General features: G+C 35.3%; 1 protein-coding gene across 1 annotated transcript; it reads left to right on the forward strand.

Moving 5' to 3' along the window:
* Window positions 1–1,310: 1,310 nt before the first annotated feature.
* On the forward strand, window positions 1,311–8,647 carry LOC139891270 (ATP-dependent zinc metalloprotease FTSH 12, chloroplastic-like). Its single transcript, XM_071874220.1, has 19 exons — window positions 1,311–1,869; window positions 1,942–2,126; window positions 2,405–2,646; window positions 2,793–3,070; window positions 3,500–3,577; window positions 3,670–3,912; window positions 4,005–4,145; window positions 4,250–4,417; window positions 4,780–4,892; window positions 4,965–5,181; window positions 6,509–6,580; window positions 6,811–6,930; window positions 7,014–7,130; window positions 7,216–7,392; window positions 7,502–7,621; window positions 7,712–7,786; window positions 7,883–7,990; window positions 8,084–8,164; window positions 8,262–8,647. The coding sequence occupies exons 1-19, from the start codon at window positions 1,465–1,467 to the stop codon at window positions 8,337–8,339; spliced, it is 3,018 nt and encodes a 1,005-aa protein (XP_071730321.1). The 5' UTR covers window positions 1,311–1,464; the 3' UTR covers window positions 8,340–8,647.
* Window positions 8,648–12,648: the final 4,001 nt, after the last annotated feature.

Here is a 12,648-nt window from a genome sequence, read left to right on the forward strand (position 1 = left end):
TTATAAATTCGGCATATTGGAGCACGAGTTGAACGAGGGCGAACTGGGCGGTGGCTTCTCCATCCACGCCCTCCTAGGCGGTGAGCACGAGGCTCCCGTTGAGAATGGCCTAAGAGTACTTTAATTAGACTCACGTTGGGAATGACCTAAGAGTACTTTAAGAAATAGGACAAACAAACGAGAAGCTAAAAAAACAATACTAAATTTTTTTTATAGGGTACTGTAACCACACATTTCAACTTAGATTGACAATTCTACACCCAGCGACATTCAATTAAAAGAGTAAGTAATAATGTTGCATATAATATAAATTTTTCGATAAGAAGCATCTCCAATGGTAATATTTTCTAGTAGTTTCACATGACCCACAAAGTAGAATGAATAATGACATGAATCAAATTATTTTCTTTTCCTATGTAACTACCCATTCAGCTTCTAATACCACTCACCGGCCAATCCAGCTTATGTATGCCTAAACATAGGAAGATTTTACACCAAATACTTTGAGCAAGAATGAAATGAATAAAAACATGATCGACATAGTGAAAACATGATACGCACGTGTATGTCGTTTGAGTGTATTGTTCTGGTTTCACTTGTATAGTCTATTGTGGGCCATTCATTTTTAGTAAAAATTTACTAGTTTTCTCGGCTAGAATAAAAAAGATGTTTCGCTTGCTCTCCTCCTTCTCCTTTAGAATAAGGTCTTTGGTCTTTTTTTCACTATAAAACTAATCAGAACAACTAGCTGTCTACACGTGAAATAACAACATAGTTGTTCGCTGAATGGGCAGAAAATCGATGATTTTAACGAGACCCTTCCATTTAACCCGAACAACCAGATTAATTACCTGCTTTTTTTTTTTTTTTTAATATATTTGGTTTTTTTTTAAAGGGAGAAAAGGGAAAAACTTGGTGCGTTTGGATGAAAGTAACTAGAGCTGGAGCTTGTAGCTGGAGCTGGAGCTTATGAGATAGAGCTGGAGCTGGAGCTTATTTTTTAAACTAGTAGCTGGAGCTTATTATTTTTTATAAGTGTTTGGTAAACTAGCTGGAGCTTATTTTTTCCAATTCATAAGCTCTACTTTTTTTCATAAGCTACTAAAAGTAGCTTATTTTTTCAGAGTTTATGATTTTCATAAGCTCTGTTTTTTTTCTCTACCAAACGAAGCTTATGACTTGTAGCTTATTAAAATCATAAGTTCAAACTCCTATAAGCTCCCACAAGTTCCAACAAGTTCGTCACCCAAACACACCCTTAATATTGTGAAATCAGGAATAAACCTAAAGAGGTTGGTAATAATATTTTCTTCTTCAGACTTCACCCTTTTGGCACTACTGTAACAACAAAGATAAACCTCTAAAACCCCTTTATCCCTCAAAGCCAGCTACTAAACTCGACTGATGGCTATGAATTACATTAGGGTTCTTATGCATTCTGCATAGACCTATACATACACAGAAATGGATCTCAAAATACATTTCAGACCCAACAAATTTGACTTATCTTCATCACCTTCTGCTACTTCAAAACAAGTAATTTTATTAAATAAAACATACCCAAATCTTGGTATCTTATCACTTCCTCGTTACAGTCGATTCACAAGAAGAAAAGCCAATTTTCGTGTTAAAGCTTCTGATGACCCAAATGGGTCAGAAGATGTGTCGGGTTGGACCCGATTTTCACAGTCAATTCGCCGAAATTCGGAAGCTTTATTACAAAATTTTGGGGATTCACTGAAAAAAGAAACTGGGGTTGATATACAAGAAGCCAATGTCAAGATTTCTGGGTTTGTGGGTGAGTTTCAAGATTCTTTTTTGAAATCAAGAATTGAATTCTTGAATTGGAATCAGTGGCCGCAATGGAAGGTAATTATTGATTATGTTGTTTTTAGTTGTGTCTGATAAAGCTGCTAACTTTATTATTATTTTTGGTTGTAGGATATTAATAATTGGGATCCTGTAAGAGTAGGTGTGCTTGCAATCTATCTGTTGGTGACTGTTGTTTCATTTCAAAGGATTTATAAGGCTGTTCGAGCTCCGTTTCTTAATCGGCAAGTGAAAGAAGTATCAGAAGCTTATATGGAAGCTTTAATTCCAGAACCAACTCCAGCTAATGTTAGAAAGTATGTAAATTTTCCATACATTCCTTGTTTTAAGTTATATCATGAGATAACATAATTGCATTAAGGCCTGTTAGTCAGTTATCGAATATAAAAAGTTACATTCATGAAATTGCTGCCAGACAAACTACTAAGACTTATGTTTAACACACCACAAAAAGGAGTGTATTACATAGAACATTCATGTAGCAAACACATATCGGACACCGATATAGTAAAGTTACCGAGAATTCTGGGGCTTAAACGTGTGTGTTTAACATTGGGTTGTGCTGGTTTACAAGGTATAAAAAAGGTTTATGGAGGAAGTCAATGCCCAAAGGCCTTAAAATGAAGAAATTCATGGAAGGACCCGAAGGAACACTTATACGTGACACTTCTTATGTTGGAGAAGATGCTTGGGATGATGATCATGACGAGGATGGCACCACATCATCAAAGGAGAAAGTTAAGGAAATCATCAATCGTGATGTAAGACTGAAACCCGAAGCTAAAAAAGAGCTTCAAGAAGAGCTAGGACTTTCAGGTTACTTTGTACTTACTATTTTGTATCTATCTTTTTTTTTTTTTTTTTTTTGAACGGCGATTTTTTGGCATCAGTAGATCATTTGTATCTATCTTTTTATGAGCATATTACTTTGTACTTACTATTTTGACTGATTTATTTGGCAGATTATAATCAACAAAGTAGTGGAACATGGCAAGAAAGGCTGCAAACATGGAAAGAGATTCTTAGGAACGAAGAATTGTCTGAGCAGTTAGATTCGACACGTGCTAAGTATGCAGTCGAATTCGACATGAAAGAGGTTGAGAAAAGTTTTCGGGAAGATGCAAAGGTGAAAGCCGAAAACACAGCAGGAGTTAGAGCACTTTGGATATCGAAAAGATGGTGGCGTTATCGACCTAAACTTCCTTACACCTATTTTCTTGAAAAGCTTCAATCCTCTGAGGTCAACCATCCGATTTCCATCTATATTTTAAGGATTTTTCTAATGACAGCTCTAAGGGCTATCGTTGACGTGCTTGAATGAGTAGTACATGCAGGGGCGGAATATAGTGTATCCGAAAGGTCCGTCCCACCTGGATTTAAAAAAATAATTACACTAAAAAAACATCTTTTACTAAAAACAAGATTTTTTTAGTGTTTACCCCAGTCACTAGTTTCACCCCTCTGTAGTCGGGTTCTGTAGTCGGGTTCAAATTCCGCCACTGAGTACATGAGGTTATTATTGACTTTTGATTGACAATTATTCTTTTGTACAAGCATTTTCTAATGTACCTCAATGACAACCCAATCCATATTTTAATTCAAGTTTCATTTTAATATTATTTTATGATTTATGATGTTGTCTTTTTTAATGCTAAGGAGGTCTGTGCAGGTTGCTGCGGTGGTGTTCACCGAAGATTTGAAAACACTATATGTAACAATGAATGAAGGATTCCCTCTAGAATATGTTGTGAGTTTATATTTTTTAATACAATTATGTGTCAGCTATAAAATTATGTCATTTATATGTATCGAAGTGACATCATTGTGTTAATTCTATAGGTTGATATGCCACTTGATCCATACTTGTTTGAAATGATAACAAATTCTGGGGCCGAAGTCGATTTACTTCAAAGGAAACAAAGCCATTACTTAATGAAACTTATAATCGCATTACTACCTGGAATTTTGTTTTTGTGGTTTTTACGAGAATCATCGTTGCTGTTACACATTACTTCAAAGCGATTTCTATATAAAAAGTACAATCAGCTTTATGATATGGCTTATGCTGATAATTTTATACTGGTAAATTTTGAATCTTATTATAACACTGTACGTTATTTATCGATTTTTCATGACTGATCATTGTATTTTAATAATCTGATCTAAACCCGCAGCCAGTTCGAGAAGTTGCTGATACAAAATCGATGTATAAGGATGTAGTTTTAGGAGGAGACGTATGGGATCTTTTGGATGAACTAATGATTTACATGCGCAATCCTATGCAATATTATGAAAAAGAAGTCAAGTTTGTTCGGGTAATTTATTTGATTTATTTATGCGGAAACATTTTATAATCTCGAGTCAAAATGTATTCTTGACTAATTTTTTAATATTATCATTTGGTTACAATGTGTTACAGGGAGTACTTTTATCGGGACCACCAGGAACGGGTAAAACGCTATTTGCAAGAACATTAGCAAAAGAGAGTGGGATGCCGTTTGTGTTTGCGTCTGGTGCGGAGTTCACCGATAGTGAAAAAAGTGGTGCGGCACGAATAAATCAGATGTTTTCAATCGCGAGGCGAAATGTAAGATGTTATAGATTATTCGGTGGTGTTCGTTTTTTAAGATGTTTTTTTTTCTAGAAGATCTACGGACCATGTATGTAGAAAATATGTGGCCTAAAGGTCGTTATGCTACCGAATACTGACGACTGTTTGTTTTTATGTCTGCAAAATAACTTAATTCTTATGTCTTCATAAAAACAAACAGTCAACAGAATAACTTAAGATATTATTTTGTCTTATGTCTTCAGATTAACAAACAGTAGTACGTAGCACGTAGACATAAGACATAATAAAATCCGTAGACTGTAAAACAAATAACACCTTAATATTGATAATTTGTAAATGATGAATTAGAGTGACAATGTATATCTTTTGTTGTGCAGGCTCCTGCGTTTATATTTGTCGATGAGATCGATGCTATTGCTGGAAGACATGCAAGAAAGGATCCAAGAAGAAGATCAACATTTGAGGCACTAATGGCCCAACTTGATGGAGAGTTAGTATCTAAAATCTTGTAACTACTTTTGTGTTAGATGCGTTTTTAATATTTAAGTTGTGTGAATTACAGCAAAGAAAAAACGGGCGTTGATCGGTTTTCTTTACGGCAAGCTGTTATATTCATTTGTGCTACAAATAGACCAGATGAATTGGATCTAGAATTTGTTCGTGCTGGACGTATCGATCGCCGATTGTACATCGGTTTACCCGATGCAAAGCAACGTGTGCAAATTTTTGGTGTGCACAGTAGTGGGAAGAAACTTGCTGAAGATGTCGACTTTAAAAAGGCAATATTTTTAATTTTTAATTTCTGTTTATTTTAAAACCTAATTTACTTGGGAAAAAATTGGGCCGTTGGTCCCTGTGGTTTACATGAAATGAGGTGTTCTGAACTTCATTTTCGAGGTTTTTGGTCCTTGTAGTTTACAAAACGGGTGTGGGTGGTCCCTGTCAGTAACAACCGTTAAAATTGTTTGTTAAATTATGTCATGTGCGATACATGTGAGGGGTATTTCTGTCATTTCATCTATGTTCTTTACCACTTCATCTTCCCCTCCACGTACTTATTCCTTTATATCTCATCTTCATCATCTCCCTTTCATCTTCATCATCTCCCCATACTAAAATCAAATACAAATAAAAAACCCTAACAAATCTAAATTAATTAAAACCAATACAAATAAAAAACCCTAACAAATCTAAATTAATTAAAATCAAATACAAATAAAAAACCCTAACAAATCTAAATTAATTAAAATCAAATACAAATAAAAAACTTAACAAATCGAAATTAATTAAAATCAAAGAAATCGCATATGACTGGCCGTTTGTTTCCTTCGTTACTTTCTACCGCAGTTGACGAGCTTCTAGGTCTTATTAGCGACACATCCAATCTAGAAAACCTAAAAGATATTAGTATTAGATTCTAGGAGGTTAATAAGGCAAAGCCACTAGTAGTCATTGCACCTGGGTTCGGATCCTTCTGTTGTGCATCATCGACATCCTTAGTACTCATTTGTGTAGTTTATTCCAAAGGAAGTGGGATTTCAGTGGGCCCGTTGGAATTTGTTACTGAATCTCCTCAACCTTTCACTTCTTTACGGGCTACAACAAATGGGTCGGGTCAGCGCTCATCGATTCATCATCACATTGAGGAGCTTCTACAACAGTCGATTCTTTACTAGCTTCAGAGAATAGGTTTTTTTTTGTATTTGATTTTAATTAATTTAGATTTGTTAAGAGTTTTTTTATTTGTATTTGATTTTAATTTTAATTTGGGGATTTGATAAAGATGAACGATGAAAGTGAGATGATGAAGATGAGAGATAAGGGAATAAGTAGATGGAGGGGAAGATGAAATGGTAAAAAAGATGGACGAAATGACAGAAATACCCCTAACATGTATCGCACATGACATAATTTAACAGACAATTTTAACGGATGTTACTGACAGGGACCATCCACACCTGTTTTGTAAAGCACAAGGACCAACAACCTCGAAAATGAAGTTCAGGGACCAAACACCCCATTTCATATAAACCACAGGGACCAACGGCCCAATTTTCTCTTTACTTGGTGCTGATAGTTAAAGATTCGATCTTTTTTCGTTTACAGCTGGTGTTTCGCACTGTTGGGTATTCGGGTGCAGATATAAGAAATCTTGTCAATGAAGCTGGAATAATGGCTGTAAGTATTACCTATTATACTAATTGTGCACCATGTTTAATTACTATTATGCCCCTGTGACCAGTACCCTTCACAAGTTTATACACATGGGTATTTTATTAAATTTTTACCATTTTGTTTTGCTTTTTGTCCAAGTGAAACGGGGCCCACACACCCCTAGTTATCTATAACAGCATATTGGTATGTTAAGTGGAAGAATACTAATGATACTTAACGAAATATATGTGTAGGTGAGAAAAGGACATACGGAAATCAACCAAAAAGATATCGTTGACGTATTAGATAAGCAGCTGCTCGAGGGAATGGGTGTTTTACTCACAGAGGAAGAACAACAGAAATGTGAAGAAAGAGTACGTTTTTTTGTTCATTTGTCGAAAAATTAATAGTTTTGTAAGGGCGATTTAGTCATTATTCATGTTTTAAATTGCGACAGGTATCTATAGAGAAAAAGAGGTTGTTGGCAGTACATGAAGCGGGTCATATATTATTGGCACATTTATTTCCTAATTTCGATTGGCATGCGTTTTCCCAGTTATTACCCGGTGGTAAGGTACGACACATATATATTTTTACGCGTATTTTGTGTACGGTGTACCTCAAATATACATGTCCTATTAGCTAACCCGTATAAGCAGGAAACTGCAATATCTGTATTTTACCCACGAGAAGATATGGTGGACCAAGGTTACACAACATTTGGCTACATGATGATGCAAATGGTGGTAGCACATGGCGGCCGTTGTGCCGAACGTGTTGTATTTGGTGACGATGTAACTGATGGTGGAGTAGATGATCTTGAAAAGATCACAAAGGTGGTGTATAATTTTTATTTATCTTCATTATATTATAGTACTTAATAATAAGAACCGTTTTAAATCATTTAAGTTGAATGTTTTTTAATGATACAAATTTGGTAAACAGATTGCGCGAGAAATGGTGATTAGCCCTAGAAATGCAAGATTGGGGTTTGCTACTTTGACTAATAGGGTAGGATTGGCTAATCGAGCTGATAGTACTGATGGTGAACTTATAAAATACAGGGTATGCTCAACATTCTTATCTTCTAGTTAAAAAATATTTAAGTTAAATATATTGTTTGAATTTTTCATTTCATTCATTGATTTGATGCAGTGGGATGACCCTCATGTTATCCCTGCTGATATGACTATAGAAGTTTCAGAGCTTTTCACTCGAGAATTAACAAGAGTAACATTTGCTTACACCCACTTATTGATCTAAAGATGTAATAAGCAATTACTTTGTATTTTATTTTTAAAGTTATTATGTAATGTTGGTTTTTAGTATATTCAAGAGACAGAAGAGCTTGCAATGAACGGATTGATTGCCAATCGACACATTCTGGATCTGATCACGGAAGAATTACTTAAGAACTCAAGAATTACCGGAGTGGTAAGTTTTGCATATCGTAATTCGTAACATAATGTTTTTTTACCATAAGTTTAAATTAGGCGAGGTTAAATTTAAAAATGAGTGATTTTTCAGGAAGTTAAAGAGAAAGTAGGAAAGTTGTCTCCACAGATGTTTGAAGATTTTGTGAAGCCTTACCAAATAAATGCAGACGAGGTACATATGATACTACATGTTTTATTGATTGAGTTTAAATTAATTAATTTCCATTATTTAGTGATATTAATTGATATTATTGGGCATGTATTTCCAGGAAGGACCGCTACCTCGCAATGACCGTTTGAGATACCAACCACTCGATGTTTACCCGGCACCTCTTCATAGATGCTGAACAAGACTAGAGAAACACTAAAGCAAACATGGTTCTTTTTTCATGTAATGCCCATAAACCATAATTTTTGTTTTTACATGTCAATTGTACATTAAATTATATCATACCAAAGCAGGTGAGTGTAGGCCTCAACCAATATAGCATGCTTATGTTCACTCTAGTTGTGGCTTTGACTGTTTAGATATGCTACAATTTGTGTAACATGTAAACTGATAGGATCATAGAAAAAAAGGTAACAAGATGTGATATCAGTAAGCAAGTCACTTTTGATAGAAAATTAGTTGTTTTGAGTGAAAGATATTATGTTTTTAAGTCTTTTTGTCCATATAGTCAAAGGTTGGAAAAGTCGTGAGACAGAAAACGAGTCGGTCGAGACTTTGAAATGACTAGTTTGTCGAGTTGGGGTCGAGTCTGAAGTTGACTAACACGTTGACTTTTAATATATATTAAAAGTAAATATATCAATCATAAAATATCTCAAACGTAAATATTTCGGTATTTCAAGCATATGCTTCTATGCATATGCATAGGGCACAAAATCATGTAATAAAAAATATAAAATTATGACTTTTTATAACTCTTTCACGACCGTTTTGACTTGACTTTTTAGCGTTGACTAACTAATTAGACGTTTTTCGCAAAACATGACGGGCTAATCATCAAACCGACTAGTCGACCACCGTTTACGACAATGCATATAGTCAGTTAATGGGAAAAAGGTACCAAAAGTAAGAGGATGATATACAAGTAACATCCATGAGGTGCTACACCAGTCTTAGTTTTAACTGACAAATATTGTGAGTTTGTATTATATATCATCTTTTTCTTTTTCTTAACAGCAGGTTGGTCAGAATTTTCTTCATCACGAGACTGATCGAATCACCCAGGGGGAGTAAACCACCCACGCAATCATCTCCTGCAGTTGCATGACTCACCCTCAACTGCTGCCCTGGAAGAAACCCCGATAAATCCTAGGGCATAACCGGTAAAATCCCTCTCCCCGCTGCCCCCGCAACGCAATGTGCGAAAAGCGACTTGGGTGGATTTCAAGTACAGGGGATAACATTATGTGCAATGATGTAGTCCCAAGGATTCAAACTCCTGGCCTTTAACAAAGAGTGTCAGGCCAATACCACTTAAGCTACAACACTATATTATATACTTTATAACACATTGTTGGTAAACTATACACACTGCTCACATATTTATTTTTATATAAAGTTTAAATAGCTAGACCAAGTACAATATGTCCCAGTTACCACCAAGATGCTCAGTGACTCAAATGTGATAATGAAATCGATACAGATAAGTACAATATACGTAATTGTTTAACACAAAGTATAAAACTAACAAATGTATAAAGTCTAAGGTTTAATATGAAATGATATAGAATTACAGGGAGCTTTTTGTAATGAGTATTTGAAGTGAAACTCCACCCACGTGACCACTTCCCCTCCATTCTTTTTCTTTTATTTATATGCATCGAAAAGAAAAGAATTCAACATCTTTATTGCAAAGCCGAATTTGCAGATCTGCATAAATCCATATACTCCAAAGTGTTGGTGTGTGTTTAAGCATGCAAATCTTCTTTGCTTTTTTGTGATATATTAATATCATAAAACAAAAGTCCACACACACACACACACACACACACACGTGTGTGTGTGTGTGTGTGTGTGTGTGAATACATGTACAGAAGGCTCGTTAAGAATGACGTCAAATATTCTCCATTGAAGTCTACTTATAGGATTAAGAATTTATAACATTGATCATCGTGAAAGAAATTATTGCACTGTGTGTGTGTGTGTGTGTGTGTGAATACATGTACAGAAGGCTCGTTAAGAATGACGTCAAATATTCTCCATTGAAGTCTACTTATAGGATTAAGAATTTATAACATTGATCATCGTGAAAGAAATTATTGCACGTGGAAGGTCATACAACTACTCTGTACAACATTTTACGTAAGAGAAAAAAAAAATTAGTGAGGCCCACCATATCCAAAACCATCTCCTTTCCTACTATATATCTTCTTCCTTATAAACTTCAAAACCTATAAAAACTTACTCAAAAACTTTAACCTTTTCTTTCAAATTTTAAAAATATATAATATATTAATGACGATTCACAAGTAACACCATCAATAGGGTATAGTAAGTATCAAAAACCCCAAGTCTAAATCATCTTCTAAACTTGATAAAACCGTGAAACATAATATAAACTAAACTTAACTTACGAATTACTTAATATAAACTAAACTAAAACTAGTTAAATATTTTTCATTGGGATTTAAGCATCTTCTTAGTAACTAGTTTTGTTTTTTCTTTGAAAATTGAATTTCCATAATGCCTTCAACAGCATCCGTTTCACTAGCCCACGGAAAAATCACCAACAAGTCATCTTTGTCTCTGGTACACCTAACTTCTGTAGAGTGGAACTGACAAAAATTCGAGATCAAGGCCATCTTGCTAATACTTTGCCCAGTACTCGTGTCAATGATCACGAGCATATCTTGGTACAATCTAGCAACAATCGACTTTCGCCAATTGATGAATATTAAAGTCATTTTTGCTTCAATTCCATCGTCGGTAATAGTGATTGTTTGAGTTGGCAGCTCCTCCTTCGACATATGCTTGTTGCTCCAGGTTGTCAGGATATCGAAATCCCGGATGATCCAAGATAAAAAGTTTGAAATTAATGTAAGATAAACTTTAAAACTCTCTTTTTTTGGACATCGATTGGGGTCACCCGAGGGGGACTAAACCACCTGTTGCGATCATCTACCGTTTCGACTATGCCGATGCAGCGATAATAATCCCGCCCTCATCGCTGCCCGGGAGAAAACCTTGAAACTGATCTAAGGGCACAGTCAAGTTAAAACCCCTATCCCCTTTACCCCCCAAACGATATGGGAAAGGTGACATGAGTGGATATTTCATGGCAGAGATGAAATTGTGTTTTTAATATGGGTATATTTATGTACTTTTTATATTATTTTCATTAATAAATAAAATAAATGTTTGTGAAAAAGTACCAATTTTGTTTTATTCTCCATTTACCCACCGCTAGGTTGTACTTTTATTACGTAGTATAAACAAACACACCTAGGTTTTTTTAATTCAGAAATCACCTGATAAATTTGCAATCTGCTGGAGCAGCTCTGTTAGTAAAATGCTTTGCAGTTCTCTGTCGAATGTCAATTCTCTCACCATCTACCATGCAACAGTGTATATCCTCTTGTCAATAACAGCTTTAAAAATACTTCCGAAACAAGAAAGTATTTTGTTCAAAATACTTTATAAACCAACAAGTAATTTGCGTACAATAACACTCGCACCTAATTAAACAAGAAAATTAAAATAATACAATCAAGTTACATTACATCATGAAGAAGAAAAAAAAACAAAAAAAACAAAAAACAAAACGTTGATTATATTAATACCTCTCCCGATAATACGCCGGTTTCTGAAATCACATAAATCGTACCAACAATGATGATTTTGTTGGCCAACAAAAATTTGACGATCACCATTTTGTTTGCAACCACGAACTGAATATGGGATTTTACCCTCTTCATTTTTTACCATTCTCTTTGACTTCCACTTCCAAAAAAGAAATCAAAAACAGTTGCTGCTTTACTTATCGTGGCGTTTTTATCTCCCGCCACGTTAGTTTAAGGTTAGTCATTTATACTAATCATGTCGAAAGCCAACATAGAGTTTGAAGAAAGTTCCGCTACGTCGGAAATTTTGGAAGAAATTATAGACGGCCAATGATAGTGACGCAGGAACAACGTGCTCACACGCCACCAGAAGATTACTTTATCTATATTGGAAAGCCATTACCATCGGCACGGATGCCGTTAACACCTTTCGTGGTTTCTGTTCTAGAACATTACCACATTTGTGTATCTCAATTGCACCCACACGCATGGCGGCGTGTAATTATTTTCAAAATGTTCTTTAAGGGCCAGAACAGACCGGCTCGACTTAACGTCTTTCGGGCGACGTTTAAATTAACAGGTTCCAGGAAAGGGTACATTTTTGAAAAGAAGTGTAATTTTATATCAAAGAAGTCACCATCTCTTCATGATTGGAGAGACATGTACATTTGTGCACATCGAGACGCTCTCGGCGAAGGGCATTCCCACCTCGTTCCATGGTACTTTACGCGACCTGCGGACGTATCCAAAACACCCGAGCTATCTCCAGAGGACACACAACTATTTAACTTTTGCAAAGAAGCATAAGTTGAGATGTGCCAACATGGCGAAGTGATGTTAAAGCTTGGTAGCGTGTAGTGTTATTGG

The sequence above is a fragment of the Rutidosis leptorrhynchoides genome, chromosome 2 (assembly GCF_046630445.1).
Source record: "Rutidosis leptorrhynchoides isolate AG116_Rl617_1_P2 chromosome 2, CSIRO_AGI_Rlap_v1, whole genome shotgun sequence".
Lineage (NCBI taxonomy): Eukaryota > Viridiplantae > Streptophyta > Magnoliopsida > Asterales > Asteraceae > Rutidosis > Rutidosis leptorrhynchoides.